General features: G+C 44.9%; 1 protein-coding gene across 1 annotated transcript; it reads right to left on the bottom strand.

The window, feature by feature from the left end:
• Positions 1-139: 139 nt before the first annotated feature.
• CENPQ (centromere protein Q) lies at positions 140-21,364 on the bottom strand. Its single transcript, XM_066586529.1, has 9 exons — positions 21,202-21,364; positions 17,582-17,665; positions 15,888-15,942; positions 15,688-15,796; positions 13,249-13,320; positions 6,418-6,547; positions 4,726-4,839; positions 2,816-2,884; positions 140-487 (listed from the first exon to the last, which is right to left on the bottom strand). Exons 2-9 carry the CDS (start codon positions 17,642-17,644, stop codon positions 359-361), a joined length of 741 nt encoding a protein of 246 aa, XP_066442626.1. The 5' UTR covers positions 17,645-17,665; positions 21,202-21,364; the 3' UTR covers positions 140-358.
• Between the last annotated feature and the right edge of the window lie 362 nt (positions 21,365-21,726).

The raw sequence follows: 21,726 nt of genomic DNA on the forward strand, positions 1-21,726 counted from the left end.
GTGATGATGGGAATTATTTTTAACAGGCCTTGAACATTTAAAAAAATGTAGCTTTTGGTTCCAAAATCCATAGGGACAATCTTTAACCTTTTAATGGTAAAAAGTCTACCCAGGACATTATAAATAAAGTGAAAACAAAGAGGTACAGTGTGTTTTAATCAACTTTATATAAAACTACAAAATCACAATCAAAAACTATTTCAAAGACTAAATCTGTGAATATTACATAAAAATGCGATAAACCAATCTGGATTTGGATCCACTTGTATTTTAGCATTTGCAGTTCTCCATATGTAGAATGAAAGCAGAAGAATGACAGCCAAGTCACACCTTGTATACAGCTGGATACAGTGTACAGTCACAGGCCGTCGGTCTCCGCATGGGACCTCTGGACAAGATTCTGCATGTTTTTATAGATGGGATTTGACTGGACTTTAGTGAATTCCCTCAGAATTAATTTTGGATTCTTCAGCTTTTTAGCCTGATCCTGCAATGAAGAGAGTCAAGAGTAGCTGATTTGCAGATTAGCTAAAACTCATAGACACGTCTCATATAGGCCTGAATTAGCCTGCATTATGCACCCAAATCTGCAGCTGTGGAATTCCACACCAGAATCTGCAGAACTGCGGATTTTGATGCAGAATTACAGGCGGGTTTATAGGTCACAGCTTTATTTACCTTTTCCATTGGCGTAGCTGTATGACAGGTACTACGGATTATGCATCATTAAACAAAAAAACAACATGTAGTTGCAAAGGCAGAGACTAGAAAATAGAGTGTCACCTCCTTACAATTAACAATGCAGAATTGGGGAGTGAATAGAATGTATGCCGTGCCAACTAAACTCATGAGAATATTGGACACCACGAGTTCCATCCCACAAGATGACAATCACATTATTTTCAAATAGCTGATATAGGTGGAAAAAGGGCTCATAAGGAATTCAAAGCAAAAATGCAAGTTACACAGCAAGCCCCAGACCTTGTGAACCGTATCCAGGCAACATCGATCTTTATAAACAATTCATTACACGGAACTATGGAGTTAAACAGTTTCCTCTACATGGGTAGGGAGGGATGCTTATGGCCCATTTATCTTTACAGGGATTTCCAAGGAAAATACTTAACTATGTAACTGCAAGCTCAGCTCCCGTTGATTTAAAAGTGCCGGCTACTATAAAGGGGTCGGAGCAGTGGCTTTCCCTCTGATCTGTGTATTTGTGGTGATGTCAGGGAACACCCAGTCAACCGATAGGCAGGGGACCCGAGCAGTGGACCCCGGCCAATCAACTATTGATAGCCTATCCTAAAGATAGATCGTAAATAGTATTTTTCCTGAAAAAAAAACCTCTTTAAGGCAACAGCCTTCTTAGCTAATAAGAATACGTATTCTCTGACAAATATCCCAATATGGTATTTCCAGACGTTTTTATAAAGAATCCCCAAAAAAGCATATTTTGGGACAATGGAGATATGGGCATGTTCAAAATTAAAGAAAGGAAACCCATGACCTGCTTTCAGATGTCCAGAATAACTGGGCATGCCCAGAAATCTGACCACTGGCAAAAGCATCCAATACGATTGGCAGATAAGGCCTTACCGATTTTCTGTAATCTTGAGGGGGTGAAGTATTACTGGTGCACAATATGCACTTGTATGAGCTTATTTGCCACAGGTGACACAAATAAAGGCGATTCGAAAACCTCCTGGAGGGTCTCATCTGTTAGACTGAACGTACTGGTGGAGTAATGAGTAATTTTGGACGTTATGAGATGACAGTATGGATTGGATATAAGGCGCCATTAGCCCTGAGAATGCAGAATCCTAATTATAGAATGATGGGATATACAATGCCTAGAAGGAAATTGTGTGCTTGCAGTGTGTCTAATTTATAAATCTCTGAAGAACGAAGTACAAGGGTTTTTAAACTTTGTAGTTGATCAAAAGAGGCCAGAATATCAAGTATGTGCATACATGTCTCCTAGGCAATGCATTCCAAATTGCTCCCACATAGCATGGGGAGTATAATTCAGGAAGGCCCGTGTTATTCCACATAGACATGGCAGCCATGGTATCCCCAAACTTACAAAGTAATAATTAAAGTCTTATTTTGCTGCGGTCTTTTGTCACTTGCTAGCACAAAAGACAACAAATTCAACAAACTATTGCACAATGGCTTATAGATGTGACATTTTACACTGGTATAGAATAAAGCGCACAGGGGAAAAAAAAAACCAAAAACGATTATGCGCCTCATGATAAATCAGGACATTGCAGTTAGACAAGTATTCTTGTCTGCAGGCTTCCATGACTGACACATTTTTTTTAATGGAGAGTGTCAATATCCGTCCACTGATATGATCATCTGATCTGCTTGTGTAAAAGCAGACAAGTGATAAAAGACCACAGCAAAATAAGACTTCAATTATTCCTCTTGTGAAATCAAAGCAAAAAAAATAAAAAAATTATGCCAACTCAGCACTGGAGTAGTTGTGTGAGAAAAGTATCAATTTTTTCTTTAAAACACATCAAAAGAGAAAGAAAAAAAAAAAACTAACAAAAGACACACACAAGTACTCCAGCTACACCATGTCCACTTTTTCCAAATAAGATTCAAAACTGCTGAAAAGGCATAACACACTCAGAACCAAGCACAAAAAGATTTAATTCTGGCATGAAAGGGAAAATTAATACAATTGCTGCAAATTGCTCCAATATACAGGAACGAAATATGACAAATTAGCCCCAAATTCTAAAATAAATACGTTTCACATTTGCTGCCCTTTTTTTTCCAGAACTAACAAAGCTCTACATACTTGCATTGTTGGAGCCTCAAATGTTCCTTGAGGAAGCTGCAGGGAGTTTTTTTTTGATAAGATTGGATTCTGTAAAAAAGAAATAATGTGATGAAAATTGCATTAAAACACAGATAAACTGAATAAAACAAGTACACTGACAATATTCAGGACAAATCATCATGGACACACTAGGGTGGCAGCAACTTATAATGCAGCTGCAGGGACAGGGTGACCCGCCACCTCTTAGAATATTATTAGAGACGTCCATAAATTGCATGAGCGGGTGCTCTGCCATGCTTGGTGAGTAGGGCTGCAAAACATATTTGGGCAAATTTACTGGTTGCCTTGTGCCTAGACTTTGGTTAAGTTAGTCAAAGTTTAACATGCTTCGGGTGCATGTTGTCACATCAAGTTTTAAACACTACATTTAGTGTTAACAAATGCAGCAAAAAATAAGCCATTCCACTGCAGTGAGTCTGGCCTAAAATTAGTTTATTTCTTCACAGCTCCCCATTCTGTTGCCCGTGCCACTGCTGCATTTCTATAATGGAGACAAGACTCAGTCTTGTGTGCACTGAAAGACATCAATACTCAGCATCCTCTTGTTTCCCCTGCAATGTGGCCATGGCCTCTCTCACACATGCCTCATTAGAGTTTCAGGACTGCCTTCCAAAAGATAAAGCATAGTGCAAGTGCATGGTCTGTGATATGCACTCAACTTGAATAAAATATATACAAGTTTTATAAAGTGGTTCAACTATTGCTTTTAGGGCTTATTCAGACGAACCTATATCGACCGGGGGCGGGAGCTCAGAGCACGGCTCCCGGCTCTACCAGCCTGCAGAGAGGGACGCCGTACATCGGCCAGTGTGAATACCCGGCCGATATACGGTCGTCTTAATAAGCCCTTAAGCTGTATTTCTTTTTTTATAATCTAGGTGACATAATGACCAGCCATTATGAATACAAGGACATCGTGCATGTTCTTACTGTTTTTTTTATTAGTGTCGAAAGAGAATGAGTGGATCAAGCCTACGGTGGTTCCTGAAGATGAAGGCTATGCCGAGTCAATCCTCTGGGTGGAGGTGCTGTCAACCAGATATATGCCTCACAGGTAGTAGGTGTAAGAGGATGTGCAGATGAAAAAAAAAAGCCTTGCACATGGCACAACCTCCCAAGAAAAAAGGTTTTTGACAATGAATGGAGGATTAAATCTTCTTTATTAAAAAAAAAATCATATACAGAATAAAACCAGGAGTAAAAGGCGTTTCGAGGCAGATAGCTTCTTCTGTGAAAATGTATTAAGAACATGAGGTGCTAGTAAAGCTATCAAAGGTTCAGGAAGGGGTTAGGTACTAATTTGAGACATCCAGAAGCGTGAATTCAGCAAAGGTCTGGAAGCTTAGATAGATAACTAGCACCTCACGCAGCACGCTGTCCTCAGCCTCTTCAGTCCAGCTGGATTATTTGCCTCAAAATGCATTTTATACCTTTTTATTATGCTCAAGACTTTTCAATAAAGAAGATTTGATCCTTCATTATCAAAAACATCTCACCTTGGAAAGTTGCGCTGTGTAACAGATTTTGTACTTCTTCCATCTTACTGTTTGATTCTTAATTTAGTTAGAAAAAAAATGTGGTTAATATTCCCTTTCAATAATCATAAATTTTAGGTTTTATAAAATTCTTTAGTCCGTATAGCAGACTTTTAGTGACCAGCATAACACACGTGTACAGCATAGTTCGGGAATTCTCTCCTCTTGATGAGGTACATGGAAGTCATATTGCAGGAAGGGGTTAATGTAGGAATTTTGTAAAAACTCCATGAAAGGGCTTTACATACTGTAAACACACATTGCTTAATCTCAACTTCTACAGCTCTGCTGCATCTATAAATTTGTTCACCTTTCTCTGCAACTAATGCTCACCAGGGATGAGGAAGTTTCTTGTGCTTGTTGCTTCAAAGTTTCAATCTTCGATTTGAGACTCACTGTAGACTCTTCTATCTTCTCTGTAGTACTCACAACTTCTTCAATTTCATGCTAAGGACAAAGTAAGAAAATTACACAGGTACTTAACAAGCACTCACATCTACACTAGGACTAACATCTGTAGCTGAAATACCTCTGTAAAGACCTTTTTACAATGAACGACCCTATCGGGCGCAGAGCACCCAACAGTTGTCCCAGCAATGATTGTTCCTCTGCTTTTACACAGGAACGATCATCGCTCAGCGAATGGAGGTTTAGTGTGCCGGGGATTGTTCTGGCTCGCCTACCTCCATTCACAGTAAACAGGCAGTCATTCACAGATGAATGGCTGCCTGTTTACACAGGCTGATCATCATTCAGGTTTAGGTATGTGTTAGCGCAATTAGATATACTATGGGTGCCATATTAGGCGTGGTTTGTCTGAGCTCGAAGAAATCAACACACGTAACATATCATGAAAAGGTGTTCAATAAGCTGACTTTCCTTTATTGTAGTTAGGTGTCCATTTCTATATTATTTTGAGGAGAAAAACGCCCTACAACGAGCCAATCACAAGAACAGCAAAATTTGTGATAATGTACAACCAGTTGCAACTTGTATTTGTATCAATCTATTTAGCATCTAACTTATTAGCATATAAACAACATTAATAGATGCACATGCCGCTTGTTCTCAGCAAATATTTTGACTCAAAGCTCCCATCTTATCTGTCATCTTTCTATGGCAACAGCGTTTGTTAATTTACAGTGTTTTATATCAGCTGGTTTGAACATTTTCTTCTGTAGAATAAAAAGATCACATGCTGAAAATAAAGGCCCATTTACACTGGACGATTATGGCTAAAACTTCGCTCACCGGTGATTGTTTTAGCGATAATCGTTGCGTGTAAATGGGCGCGGGGCACCCGCATTTCGGGCTCTTTTCGGTGATCGTTAAAATCAAGTGAGCTTGATTTTAGCGATCAGTATTATCAGTCATTCTGCACGGGTGAGTGCCGATAGCATTGTTTCCTGCTGACAGACTCCCTTTAGGCTGGGTTCTCACAGGGCGGATTCTCGTCGTAAATCTCGCGGTTTGTCCGGAGCGAAAAACCGCGAGATTTCCGCCGGGAGAACCGCTGCTGCAAAAACTGCGTCGGCTTTGAAGCGGCCAGGTCGCTCGCTCTTCTGCTGCGGACGGCGCTCCCATAGAGGAGAGCGCGGCTGCAGCAGGAAAAAATAAAAAAATAAAAAAAAGGGACATGCTGCGCTCGGCAAATCCACGCCGCAGTGGCGGCTTCTGCCGGCTTAGCCGCAGCGGATTTGCAGTCCCGGGTGGATGAGATTTCTGAGAAATCGCGTCCACATGGCTGGCTAATCCCGGGATTAGCGGCCGCATGCGGATTTGCAGCGGCGAAATTCCGCACGGAATTTCTGCGGCAAATCTGCCCCATGTGAACCCAGACTTAAGCTTGGCTATACATGCATCTGCGGAGAGATTTCCAGTTTATTGTTCATGGTGTTCAGATACAATTAAAATGAGCTATAATGCACATGCCCATCTGGGTCACTTAACAATATCAACCACTATCTGCAATAATAGGAATAAAGGGGGCAATTTTTTTTTTCTTCCAGAAAATGCACCACTTACATTCAGTGACTCCAGAGTGTCTTCATACTTCTCCATCCTATGCTGCTCTTCCTGCAGGTCTTTGGCCAGGTTTCTCAAATTGCCCAATTTAGTTGCAGGAAGTTTCATATTCTTACAGAGTTGGAGAAGCCTAAACCAACCAATAATCACAGAACTATTAATCCCAGCTAGAGTTGATATGAGAACATGGACAAAGCTCATAAAAGGGTCCTAGTATCCCCATAAAGTAAAGAGTTATCCTGAAAATGGAATTTCTGCACTAACAGTTTACCAGGAACACTGATCCTCAGAGCTACTGTCCATACGTTTTTGCTCTAGTCTAGCAATTCTAGATACTAAGGGCCTATTCATATGTCCGTATTTTGGGGCTGCACACTGTATTCTATAGACAGTTCACAGCCCCATAATAACCAGACTATTCAGATGGGCTCATGGTCTGTGTGAAAAAGATCACTGCATGTGCTATACTCATGAGTTTTCAGGAATTAGTAGGGTATGTAGTGAGACACCAAACTGAAAACATCAGTTGAGTGTCTGCAAAGGAGGTATAGTCTGTGTAAAAGGAGATAAATAAAAAAAAAAAAAAAAAGAAGTGCTGAAAAATGATTAACTCCTGCTTCCCCGCAGAATCCTCAATTTAATTTCGGATGGGCCGCGGATCAGATGGCTTCCATTGACTTCCATGGAAGCTCTCTGTGCAGAAACCATTGTCACCGTAGCAATGAAATCCTTTTTCAACTTTAATGAAACTTGTCACCGAAAGGACCAAAAATAATAAAACTTAGCTTTTATTGATTTTTAAATAATAAAAAGGCGTCCTTATATTTTCTCATATGTGCTAAAAGTCACACAATAATTAAAAACAGTAGGGCTTAGATATATAGATGAACACTGCTCTGTCCCAACAATCTAGGTGCATTGGCCGGGAATCGAACCCGGGCCTCCCGCGTGGCAGGCAAGAATTCTACCACTTCTACCACTTTTGTATTCCCTGATGTCTTTTTCTATCCAGGGTTACTCAGATTTCTATTTGTCAATGACTTGCACCACCAGATGTTTATTAAAAAGTGTGGTGAAGCACTCACTGTCAGTGACCTTGAACACTTTTAGTTCTCTATCACAGGGTAGGCCTGATGTCCTCTGATTAGTCACGGTACAGTGATGTCTGTTAATTTACAGTCAGTAATATTGTACCTGACACACACATTTACTAGTACTGTCGTCCCATTTATAACAGTTGCTCATTAATATTGCTTGGGTCGTATTTGTTCTTATTATTTCTAGAACAATATCGCGGTGATTGATTTATATAGAAATCACCCCGATATGTCACCATTAGGTGTTAAGTCCGGAGTATGTTTTTGTATAACGCAGACCCAAGCTTATATTGGCTTGATACTCTATGGTATTCCCTTATGCCTATGACTGATCGCATGAGCCATTCATTTCTTATGGCTCATGTGATTATATACCAAGGTTAATTGCAACCAGACGACAGTTTCAGTGATTATCAAGGATAGAGATAAGTTGTTCCAAATAATAGTGTGTTTTCAATATGTTCTCTCTCCTACTTATACATGGGCTCTATTCCGGAGAGATGATGCTCCCACTTGTATAAGTGATTATTACAGGTAGAACGTATATAAGATGAATAAAGACAGTGGCTGCATTAAATGGAACAGCTGCAGTATTCATCTATGAGCTACACATCCTTCAGGATTTAAATAGCTGCAATAAAATGCTCTGTCCCAACAATCTAGGTGCATTGGCCGGGAATCGAACCCGGGCCTCCCGCGTGGCAGGTGAGAATTCTGCCGCTTCTACCACTTTTGTATTCCCTGATGTCTTTTTCTATCCAGGGTTACTCAGATTTCTATTTGTCAATATGTTCTCTCTCCTACTTATACATAGGCTCTATTCCGGAGAGATGATGCTCCCACTTGTATAAGTGATTATTACAGGTAGAACATATATAAGATGAATAAAGACAGTGGCTGCATTAAATGGAACAGCTGCAGTATTCATCTATGAGCTACTCATCCTTCAGGATTTAAATAGCTGCAATAAAATGCACATAGATAGTTTGGTGGTAGCCCAGAATGAATTCTAGGCTATCACCTATATCCAATGCCCTTTTGGATAAATCTCTGTCTCTGTATATGCAGTCTGTTGTGATGCACCAACAGCTGCTGACTAGAGTGATAATGATAGACTCTGTCTGTTATAGTTGTAGTTGTATATGTCTACGTGGGTTGCATTATGATGAACATACAACCCCCACATAGATTAGTTCTTATGGAGAGAATCGGCCCATGGAACCTATCCCTCCCTCTCCATCTACGCGTTTCCACAACCTTGGAGATGGTTGCTTCCTCAGGATGGAGCTAACCTAACATGACCAGCCTCTCAGGCTGTCAGGATGTAAAATGAGCAGAGATGGTAAGTGTTGCTATCCCAAGGGTTCTTATACCCAAGGCTCCGCCTACTTCAGGGCGGGGCTTGTATTGTAGGAGTGAATCAGGCTGCAGTCCAATATGTCTCACATTTCCCTTGCGCTCATTTATATGCGCTTATTCGAGTATTACACTTGGCTCCTCCTCGCAACGTAATCACGTAATCCAGGAACATGTCATGGACCGCAGCGTAGGCTGCTCTGTTTGACTGTCCGATCACGTGATGTCATGACGTGCGGGGGGCGTGTTAGACCGGAGGTCCGATCATATACATTTTCCTTATACTCATCTGTAAGTGCTTCTTCGGGTGTTGCCTCCCCGCAGCGTGATCAGCGATCAAAGGACATGTCATAGAACGCAGCATGAGCTGCTCCGTTCTGACTGTTCGATCGCATGATGCCATAGCGTGCGGGGGGCGTGTCAGACCGAAGGTACGATCATGTGATGCCGTGACGTGCGGGGGGTGTGTCCGCTGGCCTGGCACTCCGATCACGTGACATCATGACGTTCGGAATGTCTATTGGCCTGATCATCCGGTCCCCTGCTCCTGTAAGTTACAGATGGGCGTGTCAGACCGAAGGCACGATCATGTGATGCCGTGACGTGTGGGGGGTGTGTCCGCTGGCCTGGCACTCCGATCACGTGACATCATGACGTTCGGAATGTCTATTGGCCTGATCATCCGGTCCCCTGCTCCTGTAAGTTACAGATGGGCGTGTCAGACCGAAGGCACGATCATGTGATGCCGTGACGCGCGGGGGGTGTGTTCCGCTGGCCTAGCACTCCGATCACGTGACATCATGATGCTCGGAGCGTCTATTGGCCTGATCATCCAGTCCCCTGCTCCTGTAAGTTACAGATGGTATTAAATATTCAACCAGCTGTCTCACAGGAGACTCTTGGGGATCGCAGCGAACATTTTAATCGTTCATTCGCCTAAACCTGTGACACATAGTTGGACATATTCCTCAGACTGGTAGTCACCCAGTCATACAATGCGCGGAAGATTGGTATCTTTACCGCACCTAGCGATTATCTCACCGAAATTGTGTGTCACTTCGGTTGTACACCTCAAGTGATATATCCGTTATAAGTAATTAGCATATTTTAGACTGCAGCATAATTATTCATGAACACTACAAGACGTTAGTAATCTACCGCCTGATTATATATGTGGCAAAAACATTTTCTCTGTTTTTGATATTATGAATCTCGCATTCTGTGACCAGACAGCTGATTCTCTCTCAAGATCAGAGTGTTTGCTTCATCCATAGGGGGTAATAATGGGAATCAATGTCTCATATATGCAAGGACGCATGCTTTATAGACGATGAGGTTTATTCTATTGTCAATATCATCAGTTTTTACGTGAGACCATCAGATCAACTTCATATCGATTCTTTTGGGGACATTAATCTCCTTTTACCTCATAGACGAGTCAAAAACAAATGTTACTCATCATTTAGGGATTACGGAGGAATTCCACTATATTGTCTCGCCAATCTTCAAACATCCCCTCTTCACTGTGGCCTAGTTTTAGTTCTGTATTATACTATTTTCAGACGAATGATGCAAAGGAGAGACATTCATTTAAACCCTTAGGATGGATGGTTTCAAGTCTATATATCCATCCGCACTCTTTTTGTAAAAGCTTCCGGTCCAGATTTCCTCTTACAGGAGCAGGGGACTGGATGATCAGGCCAATAGACGCTCCGAGCATCATTATGTCACGTGATCGGAGTGCTAGGCCAGCGGAACACACCCCCCGCGCGTCACGGCATCACATGATCGTGCCTTCGGTCTGACACGCCCATCTGTAACTTACAGGAGCAGGGGACCGGATGATCAGGCCAATAGACATTCCGAACGTCATGATGTCACGTGATCGGAGTGCCAGGCCAGCGGACACACCCCCCCCCCGCACGTCACGGCATCACATGATCGTACCTTCGGTCTGACACGCCCCCCGCACGCTATGACATCATGCGATCGGACAGTCAGAACGGAGCAGCTCATGCTGCGTTCTATGACATGTCCTTTGATCGCTGATCACGCTGCGGGGAGGCAACACCCGAAGAAGCACTTACAGATGAGTATAAGGAAAATGTATATGATCGGACCTCCGGTCTAACACGCCCCCCGCACGTCATGACATCACGTGATCGGACAGTCAAACAGAGCAGCCTACGCTGCGGTCCATGACATGTTCCTGGATTACGTGATTACGTTGCGAGGAGGAGCCAAGTGTAATACTCGAATAAGCGCATATAAATGAGCGCAAGGGAAATGTGAGACATATTGGACTGCAGCCTGATTCACTCCTACAATACAAGCCCCGCCCTGAAGTAGGCGGAGCCTTGGGTATAAGAACCCTTGGGATAGCAACACTTACCATCTCTGCTCATTTTACATCCTGACAGCCTGAGAGGCTGGTCATGTTAGGTTAGCTCCATCCTGAGGAAGCAACCATCTCCAAGGTTGTGGAAACGCGTAGATGGAGAGGGAGGGATAGGTTCCATGGGCCGATTCTCTCCATAAGAACTAATCTATGTGGGGGTTGTATGTTCATCATAATGCAACCCACGTAGACATATACAACTACAACTATAACAGACAGAGTCTATCACTCTAGTCAGCAGCTGTTGGTGCATCACAACAGACTGCATATACAGAGACAGAGATTTATCCAAAAGGGCATTGGATATAGGTGATAGCCTAGAATTCATTCTGGGCTACCACCAAACTATCTATGTGCATTTTATTGCAGCTATTTAAATCCTGAAGGATGAGTAGCTCATAGATGAATACTGCAGCTGTTCCATTTAATGCAGCCACTGTCTTTATTCATCTTATATATGTTCTACCTGTAATAATCACTTATACAAGTGGGAGCATCATCTCTCCGGAATAGAGCCTATGTATAAGTAGGAGAGAGAACATATTGACAAATAGAAATCTGAGTAACCCTGGATAGAAAAAGACATCAGGGAATACAAAAGTGGTAGAAGCGGCAGAATTCTCACCTGCCACGCGGGAGGCCCGGGTTCGATTCCCGGCCAATGCACCTAGATTGTTGGGACAGAGCATTTTATTGCAGCTATTTAAATCCTGAAGGATGTGTAGCTCATAGATGAATACTGCAGCTGTTCCATTTAATGCAGCCACTGTCTTTATTCATCTTATATACGTTCTACCTGTAATAATCACTTATACAAGTGGGAGCATCATCTCTCCGGAATAGAGCCTATGTATAAGTAGGAGAGAGAACATATTGAAAACACACTATTATTTGGAACAACTTATCTCTATCCTTGATAATCACTGAAACTGTCGTCTGGTTGCAATTAACCTTGGTATATAATCACATGAGCCATAAGAAATGAATGGCTCATGCGATCAGTCATAGGCATAAGGGAATACCATAGAGTATCAAGCCAATATAAGCTTGGGTCTGCGTTATACAAAAACATACTCCGGACTTAACACCTAATGGTGACATATCGGGGTGATTTCTATATAAATCAATCACCGCGATATTGTTCTAGAAATAATAAGAACAAATACGACCCAAGCAATATTAATGAGCAACTGTTATAAATGGGACGACAGTACTAGTAAATGTGTGTGTCAGGTACAATATTACTGACTGTAAATTAACAGACATCACTGTACCGTGACTAATCAGAGGACATCAGGCCTACCCTGTGATAGAGAACTAAAAGTGTTCAAGGTCACTGACAGTGAGTGCTTCACCACACTTTTTAATAAACATCTGGTGGTGCAAGTCATTGACAAATAGAAATCTGAGTAACCCTGGATAGAAAAAGACATCAGGGAATACAAAAGTGGTAGAAGTGGTAGAATTCTTGCCTGCCACGCGGGAGGCCCGGGTTCGATTCCCGGCCAATGCACCTAGATTGTTGGGACAGAGCAGTGTTCATCTATATATCTAAGCCCTACTGTTTTTAATTATTGTGTGACTTTTAGCACATATGAGAAAATATAAGGACGCCTTTTTATTATTTAAAAATCAATAAAAGCTAAGTTTTATTATTTTTGGTCCTTTCGGTGACAAGTTTCTGTGCAGAAACCACACTGAAATGTAGCATGCCGCGTTTTTTTTGTTTGTTTTTTTTTTTAACCAAAAGGTCCGCAAGTCAAAACTACATGCTTTATTTCATTTGCGGATGCCCATGTATCCCTATAGGCGGCTTGGTGCTCGGATTCCGCCAAACAGATTCGCCCATGGACATTGGGCCTAAGGCAAATGCATCATGTTGAATTATCATGATGGATATCTTTTTTTTTTTTACATGAAGGAAGAAGGAAAACAAACCCCAAATAAACAGGATGTTTCAGGGTTTACAACAAGGTTTACCTTTGCTTGAGACGAGAGAGATGGACTTGTACAGGTTCAAAGGCTGTAACTTTTTTCCTGCCCAGTACTGACCTAGAAAATAAAACAAGTGAGGTCTTATTGCAAAAGACACTTAATATATAATATAGGGTTAATAGCTATGTGTATAGTGGACAACAAGTTTTTTGTACTCTATGTAAAATCTCTCTTTCATCACGTTCATGGGTGGGAGGGGTGGGGGGTGACCGTGGGTATAGCTACTGCCAGTAAGAGGCGGACACTAAGCAAAAATCATTACTCCCTTCTACCAGCTACACCTTCTGCAGGCACCAAGCTAACCAGTTTGTATGCCAGCAGTAGGAGTAGCAGAGCAAGATAGGAAAGGATTTAAACTGTTAAAATTAAACAATTAACATTAAATAGCAAAGAATTATGTGCAACCCCTGAGAGAACGCTCCAACAAGGAAGTTGATATCAGAGAGTCCTAACTATTGAACTGGGCAAGTCCTGTGTTCACCAATGAATACGACAAGATCGATTTTACAGCAAGTACAAAAATCTGGCTTTCTCCTCCGTGTCATTGAGGGACAGAGCTGAAGACCGTAGGATGTTGCAGAGCAGTCCCCAGGGGGTGGGGGGGGGGGTGAAGAGAGTATATAAGGACACTTTCAGTCAGTTTAAGTCTTAACCCGAGAGAAGCATCAGCAGATGTAAAAGTGTGCACCTGGTAGAATTTTGAAAAATGTGTAGAGGCGACCATGTGGCGGTCTTACACACTTGAAGAGCGGAAGTACTGTTGCATAAAGCCCAAGAGTCGTCCACTGCCCAAGTAGAACTTGCAGTAACACTGAAGGGAAACTCTGCCCTTAGAATGGCAGGCTTCCGCCATGGCTGACCTGATCCAATGAGATATGACAGCTTTGGAAGCTGCGAGGCCACATCTCAGGTCATCCAGGATCACAAAAAGTCAGAACGTCTGAAAGCAGACATATGAGACAAGTAGATCCACAAAGTGCAAACTAAGTCCAACTTGTGGAGAGCACGTTCTCTCAGATAAACGGCGGAGGGACAGAATGAAGGTAAGACCATGTCTTCATTGATGTGGGAGTCCGACACCACCTTAGGCAGGAAGAAGGGAGCAGAACTACAACATTACGTTGTCCTGATGGAAGATAGAACGAAGTTTTGCCGACAAAGTTGTGAGCTGATGGCTAGAGGTGACAGCCACCAAAATAGCCACCTTCCAGGCCAAAAGGCAAGCTGGAATATCACACCAATTTTAATAAGTGAAACTGCATCCAGTGCAATACTAGACTGAGGTCCCAAGGAGATGATCGCTTGAAATTCGTTCAAATGATGGTAGCATTTACACGCAACGATTATCACTCATGTGGCATCATTTGAAATATAAGCGTACGCGAGTACTAACCGTGTGGTGTCGTCCAAGCTGCAGGCCGCCGCAGTCGGCAAGGCACCACGGTACAGGCCGCCGCAGTCGGCAAGGCACCACGGTACAGGCCGCCGCAGTCGGCAAGGCACCACGGTACAGGCCGCCGCAGTCGGCAAGGCACCACGGTACAGGCCGCCGCAGTCGGCAAGGCACCACGGTACAGGCCGCCGCAGTCGGCAAGGCACCACGGTACAGGCCGCCGCAGTCGGCAAGGCACCACGGTACAGGCCACCGCAGTCAGCAAGGCACCACGGTACAGGCCACAGGCGGCCCACAAAATACAAACACATGGCGGACACAGCTAGACAGGAGGGGGGTTCCTGTTATGGCAGCTAGGGGAAGATACTCACCTACCGTAGCTACTTACCTACTCTGCCAGGTGCCCTGATGCTAGGAATGCTCCCTCATCTCCAGCAGTGAGCCCCATCCCGAGAGGATGGGGGTGCTCCAGGATGGGGACACTATGGCTGGTGGGTCACGATCAACTTAAGTCAGAGCTGATGTGCCTCCTTTTCTTTTTGGAGGAGGACAGACACTTGCCGTCTGCCCTCCTCATGGGGAATAGGGAGAGTCCTGCCTGCCCTGTTGCCCACATCCATGTAAAACTGGGACAGGGGAGTCCTCGGACCCGCAAGGTTTTTGTGTCGGGATGTTGCATGCTACAAAACATTGAATGTGTGAATTAACCAATAGGAAAACATAGGCTTCACATACATCCGATTTATAGCATTGTAGCAATGCAACAAAATCGCACGACTTGACACCCATGTGAAGGGGGCCTTAAAAGTATCCTTACAAAGCATCTGGATGGTCCAATCTTTGATTGAACCAACTAAATCTCTGTAATGGTCTATTCAGTGCTGATCTTACCAAATAGCGGACCATGAATTATTGTTCCCATGAGATCCAGTAGGTACTTAGGATATAGCATTTATAATTGAATCACTCATATGATTGTCAGCTCTATGGCCAGCTTTAAGAGATTAGTCACATACAGCAATATAACTTACATTACCGCAGTGTTCATACAACTCTCGATGTGCTGTATAACATCTGCTTTAAGAGGACACACATTTTTTCCTTTTATCAGACGCATAGCCTTGTCCTTAGAATTCTGACCTGTATAGAGATCACATGAGCAGTAAATAAAAACAACGTAAATAGAGTAATAGTTGTACTATGAGAAATTAGGATGAAGTCTGCCCCTTACGTTGCCTTTTCCTAGATGTTTGCTCTTGTGAGTCTGGATTCTTGCGTTTCCTGACCTGTGGACAGAAAATAAATTCTGATTCTACATAAACACCGAACTACTGACAACTATAAATCCTCCCACTTTGGAAAGATACAACCCTGCGGCAGAGATCAATGATCACAGCAGGTGGCGCTGTGTGCAAGACTATTACAAAACAAAGACCATAACAGACAATGGTGCGAAGGTGGCAACACAAATTGCATAACATATACCAAATGGCAGAACTCTCTGCCAGCTCATAGAGCTGTCACACAAAGTGGAAAGGAGGGGGTTCAGCAAACAAAAATAAATAAAAATGTGCTTTTATATATAGGGGAGCCGGATGTGTGCAATAAACTGTCCCAGGGACTACTGCTCCTTTGCTTTCATAGAAGACTACTGATTGCTCGCTAAATGGAGGCGGTGCGCAGCAAACATCTCGCCTGGCCGGCATCCTCCATTTAAAGTAAACAGACGTTTAAACGGGATGACAAACCGGCAGCTAAAAACAGAGCAACGACAAGTGAGCGGCTCCCTCTCACTCACCCTGCCGAGTCCCGTGTTTATGTGAAACGTCAGTCGCCCAAAATGGCTTGTCTGGCTGTTGGCCCATGTAACTGTACCCCGACACTTACTCAATTCCTTTTTGGACAAGTCAGTACAAGGGCTGAAATAAGTGTGTGCGTATATTAAATTACTAGTAAGGTACTACACCCAGGACAAACTCGCACACATCATTGCTGACACCTCACCTCCATGCTGGAGAGGCTGCGGGTGTACGGGCATGCTTTTTTTTGGAGCTGCCCACTTATTTCTAGTTTCTTAGAACACCATGATCATTAAAGGGGTTCTGACATGAATAATTTTTTTATGCTTTAGCAGCCATTGTTCCCTGGTCTGCCTAATGGACACAGGGAACCCATGGGTTAATGGCTGCTAAAGCATAAAAATCTTATACTTACCTTGTCTCCTGTTGTTGTTGACATCGGGGGGTCATCTCCCGGCAGCATATTAGCACTTTCTGCTTAGGTTAAGCAGCCTGACTAGAGCCACCTGATTGGTGCACGCTGTGCAGTCACGTGGTGCCGAAGAGCCAATCAGGTGGCTCTAATCAGCAGCGCTGCTTAACCTAAGCAGAAAGTGCTAGTATGCCTCCCGGCAGGCAGTCTTCTTCCTCCAGCAGCCGCGCCGCTCCGGGATCGCGCGCATGCGCAGTGGAGAGGTGCCCTCTGACAGGAGTCAGGACGGGCTGCGTCTCCACTGCGCATGCGCAGCACTCCGGAGTTCAGCCGGACGGACGGGCCGCCCACAGCAAGCACTGCTTGTGACGTGCTTGCTGTGGCGGTCCGTCCGTTGACCTCGGAAGTGCCTGACGGACGGACCAGAGCAGGAAGCGGTATTTTTGACCGCTCCTGCTCTGCTTTAAAGGCAAAGAAGAAGATGCCGGCTGGAGGGGACATGCCTGGCGATCGGGCCAGGCCAGGCAAGGTGAGTACAATTTTTTTTTTTTCATGTCAGAACCCCTTTAAAGAAAAAGAAATAACTTGGTCAATAAAGTGCAAAACAGGACAGTCACTTAGGGGTGAACAAGGGGGTATCCTGCAGTGAACCATGGGTGATAAAAGCAGGAATACGTCAGCTCTGCGGCTGAGAAATAACGGAGATGCACTTACATTAGTGTCACTGCTCGGCTTCACGGTTTTCATAGTTGTGATGCTTTGTCGCTTAGGAGCCATCTTTTTGTCACTGGGTCCAGGCTGCATGGAATAAACATGGAAATCCAATTATTATAGCTATAATTAAGTCAAGGAGTACCACCCCAGGCAGTGCCAGGACTTCCACCACAGTGACCCCTATAAAGTGTCAGACAACAGGTTCCCCTTATAAATAGCCTCCCCCTATGAAGAGTACCAGGCAACAGGGTCCCCCTAAAAAAAAAAAAAGAGTCAGCCAGTGAGGCGGCTGCATTAGGGTCCAACTATAATCACAGCTAGCAAGCATTCCCCCATAAACCAGGTCATCAAGCATTTCCTGATACACAGTGGCAACTGGTGGGGGTCTTCCTATATAATATGCCAGCCAGTGAGATTACCCCGTGAAGTTTCAGTCTGTGGAGTTTCTCAGTGTTAACCAACAGGACCCCCCATAAGTACTTCCAAAAAGCAACCCCCTAGGCCACTCTCACATAGGCGTCTGTACAAATGCAGCGTTTTACAGAGTTTAAGAACGGAGTTTGTAAATGCATTCAACAGCGTTTTTAGCGCACCCAGTCATTGCAACGGGTGATGGGGGGTTTAAAAGTGCTGCACTAAAATAGGACACACAGCGTTCATTTAGTGTGGCCAAAACGCTCTTCTGAGAAGGCCCATGGAAATCAATGGAGGCTCAGTACAGCGTTTTGAGCTAAAACGTTGTAAAAACGCCTGTGTGAGAGCGGCCTTATAAGCAGCGCCAAGCAGCCGTGCCTTGCTATAAACACAAAAGTTAAACAAAAGGGGCTCCGCAGTGCAGACACCCAAACACAGAAAACATTTGATTACGCCAAGTAAAGAGAAAGAGAGGATAACTGCTGCGCTCAGGGTGACCCATGTAGTGCCGAATGTGACTGCCTGGGATGGACATGTGTAGGTGTGTGGACTAGTATAGCCCGTAGGACGCGGTAGAAAGTAACAGAGCCCTCTGTGATAAAACAAATACAAGTTTATTAAGCGGAGCTCCAGTGGACAGTGCAACGCGTTTCGGAGCCAAGGTGCTCCTTTCTCAAGCACAAGATAACTGTTATAGATAAAATGGTGCAATACAAATAAATAAGAGGCACAGTGTAAGGCTGCCTGTCCACGGGCGTTAGCTCATTGCATTACCCGCAGCGATAATCTGACTGCGGGTAACGCAGTGAACACTCCATAGCAACGCTATGGATAAAGCGCAGCCCCCTGTCCACAAGTGGAAAATCATTGCGATTCACCGCTCGCGAAATTCAAATCGCGTCAGCCCGCAATTCTCTGAAGTGAGCCTATCTGTCAGAAAGGCTCACCGCGAGCACTGACAGCTCTCCCCCCTCCCCCTCCGGAATATCACTAGCCATGGACAGATAATAAAAAGATAATATGTAATTAGAATGAGTTAAAAACCAATTAATAAACAATAGATCAGGTAATATAGTCCTAGATGTGGTTACAATCAAAATGGTATGTCATTGCAGGTAGAACAAAGTGACAAGTATAAATAAAGCAGGGGAGAATGGGGATAGTAGTAGTGGTGGGAACGGTCCCTTGTGTAGGGAACACATACCATAAGACAAAGCAGTGAGGAGCGCTGATGGGCTGTAGGAGGACATATACGTGGGACAAGCGTATTTAAAAAAATGAAAGCAGGTCCGCGTCATACCAGTATATGGAGTGCACTGGCCGGATCCTCTATATACCTTTCAAAAAGCTGGCGCTCAGAAGCCGGTCTGTGCCGGGATCTCCGACACTGCGATCACAGCCAGCGGTTTCTCGTCCACACACACGACCTCAAGCGTCATTTTTAGTCAAAGACCCTCGCTCTGCCAAAATCCTCAGGATGCCTTCCAGGGCCTATATTGAGGCACCTGTAAGCTTTTTGCAGCATTGGATGCTGCAAAAATGCCTCCCCCTCCCTTCTCTTTCCCTGCTCCCATAGGAGTCTATAGGACCCGCCGGCGTATATTGGCCAAAACATATTCCAGAACTATGTATTGGCTGAGCGTATATGTGCCGGCCGCGTATATGTTCTATTTATTGCGCTGCCGGAGTATTTACGCGCCGTATATTCGCCAGTGTGAACGGCTGTATTGGATACCAGTGCTTCACATGGATACCATATATGCGCCCGGGCGTGAAAACGCTCTTGTGCGAGACCCGCACAGACATAGAACATGCTGCAATTTGTTTTCCACGCGTTTTTAATGCAGAAAATCGTGGTTGTGTGCATGGGATTGTATTTTATAATGCTATCCTATGGCAGCGGGTCGAGCGGAAATCCTGCCGCGGAATTTCCACCCGTGTGCAGAGGGCCTAAATATATATATATATATATATATATATATATATATATATATATATATATATATATATATATATATATATATATATATTTTTTTTTTTTTTTAAACACACTTAAATACGCAGCGTATTTACGCACATTTAAGAAAAGTTATGGTTTGGAAAGTGAGGAGGAAATTAAAAAACAGAAACTGAATGATTTCATTCCATTTCATTACAGCTTTTTGCGCGCGCGTCTGCGCAGTTCTGTACTTTTTGCGCGTCTGCGCACAGCGCCGTGCTTTCTGCGCGTCTGCGCACAGCGCCGTGCTTTCTGCGCGTCTGCGCACAGCGCCGTGCTTTCTGCGCGTCTGCGCACAGCGCCGTGCTTTCTGCGCGTCTGCGCACAGCGCCGTGCTTTCTGCGCGTCTGCGCACAGCGCCGTGCTTTCTGCGCGTCTGCGCACAGCGCCGTGCTTTCTGCGCGTCTGCGCACAGCGCCGTGCTTTCTGCGCGTCTGCGCACAGCGCCGTGCTTTCTGCGCGTCTGCGCACAGCGCCGTGCTTTCTGCGCGTCTGCGCACAGCGCCGTGCTTTCTGCGCGTCTGCGCACAGCGCCGTGCTTTCTGCGCGTCTGCGCACAGCGCCGTGCTTTCTGCGCGTCTGCGCACAGCGCCGTGCTTTCTGCGCGTCTGCGCACAGCGCCGTGCTTTCTGCGCGTCTGCGCACAGCGCCGTGCTTTCTGCGCGTCTGCGCACAGCGCCGTGCTTTCTGCGCGTCTGCGCACAGCGCCGTGCTTTCTGCGCGTCTGCGCCGTGCTTTTTGCGCGTCTGCGCACAGTGCTGTTGCGCGCGCAGCGCCGGTCCACGCCCCTTCCGTTGTTTAGGGTGTTTTTATTTCCCACCATTGCGCGGTATTGAGTGCGTATCTGCGCGCCTCTCATTAGACTTTTATGGGGCCCTTGGTCTTTGCAGAAGCACGACATACACGCAGCACGCCGATGAGACGCAGCCACGGACAGCAATGGCTTCTGCGCATAGCAGGCGTATACTTTACACGCACCAATACGGTCAGCCGGGCGCTCACATGCCGCTGTGCTCCAGGGGCTGCACACAAGACCCCCACAGCTCTCCTCTGCCCTGCAGGCTTGTGGGGTCCGCCTGTCAGCGCTGCCCTGAGGTCTCGCCCCCTGCAGTCAGCGCCGGGTACTAGCAGCTAACATGCATACAGATAAGGGGACGCCATTATTGTCCTACAGGTCTCATCTCCCTCAGAGATACCGTCTACAGACCTGCAGCGCTTGTCTCTCCGGATACTGTCAGTCAGGGGAGGACTAGCTTCTCCGCGGCCGGTAGTCGCTCCCCACCCTCCTCTATACGGTTATTCCGGTAGAGCTCCATTAGTATACACGGCGGTCACATGACCCACGTCTCTCCTCACAGCGCCCTCCTCCGTGTTTCTGGCGGGAGAAGTCACGTGACGCGCCTGTCGCTCTGTGGTGATGGACACTTTCTCATGTCCTCCCCGGCCTCTCTAGCCGGCCTGTACTAACCCATAGTATATAGTTATTCATAGTGAGGCTACATTCACACGGGGGAGCGCTTGTCAACGTGCGTTTTTCATGTGGTTTCGAGGTGGTTTTCATTCAAAATCGCCTCCCATCGACGCACAAACTGACCTGATAACGTTATTCTGCGGGTCGGATACGATTACTGTATAACTTGTATATTTTTCTGCCGCCATCTTCTGTGCGCTATAACTTTTTTATCTTCCCGTCCACATAGTTGTGTGAGGGCTCATGGTTTGCGGGACGTCT

The sequence above is a fragment of the Eleutherodactylus coqui genome, chromosome 13 (genome assembly GCF_035609145.1).
Source record: "Eleutherodactylus coqui strain aEleCoq1 chromosome 13, aEleCoq1.hap1, whole genome shotgun sequence".
Taxonomy (NCBI): Eukaryota; Metazoa; Chordata; class Amphibia; order Anura; family Eleutherodactylidae; genus Eleutherodactylus; species Eleutherodactylus coqui.

Excerpts from the sequence above, each read along its gene's own strand:
- CENPQ (XM_066586529.1), bottom strand. The coding sequence starts at position 17,644 with ATGGCTCCTAAGCGACAAAGCATCACAACTATGAAAACCGTGAAGCCG. Across the intron at positions 15,943-17,581 it reads AGCCGAGCAGTGACACTAAT|GTCAGGAAACGCAAGAATCC; the intron begins GTAAGTGCATCT and ends TTCTGTCCACAG. Across the intron at positions 4,840-6,417 it reads ACACTCTGGAGTCACTGAAT|CATGAAATTGAAGAAGTTGT; the intron begins GTAAGTGGTGCA and ends CTTTGTCCTTAG.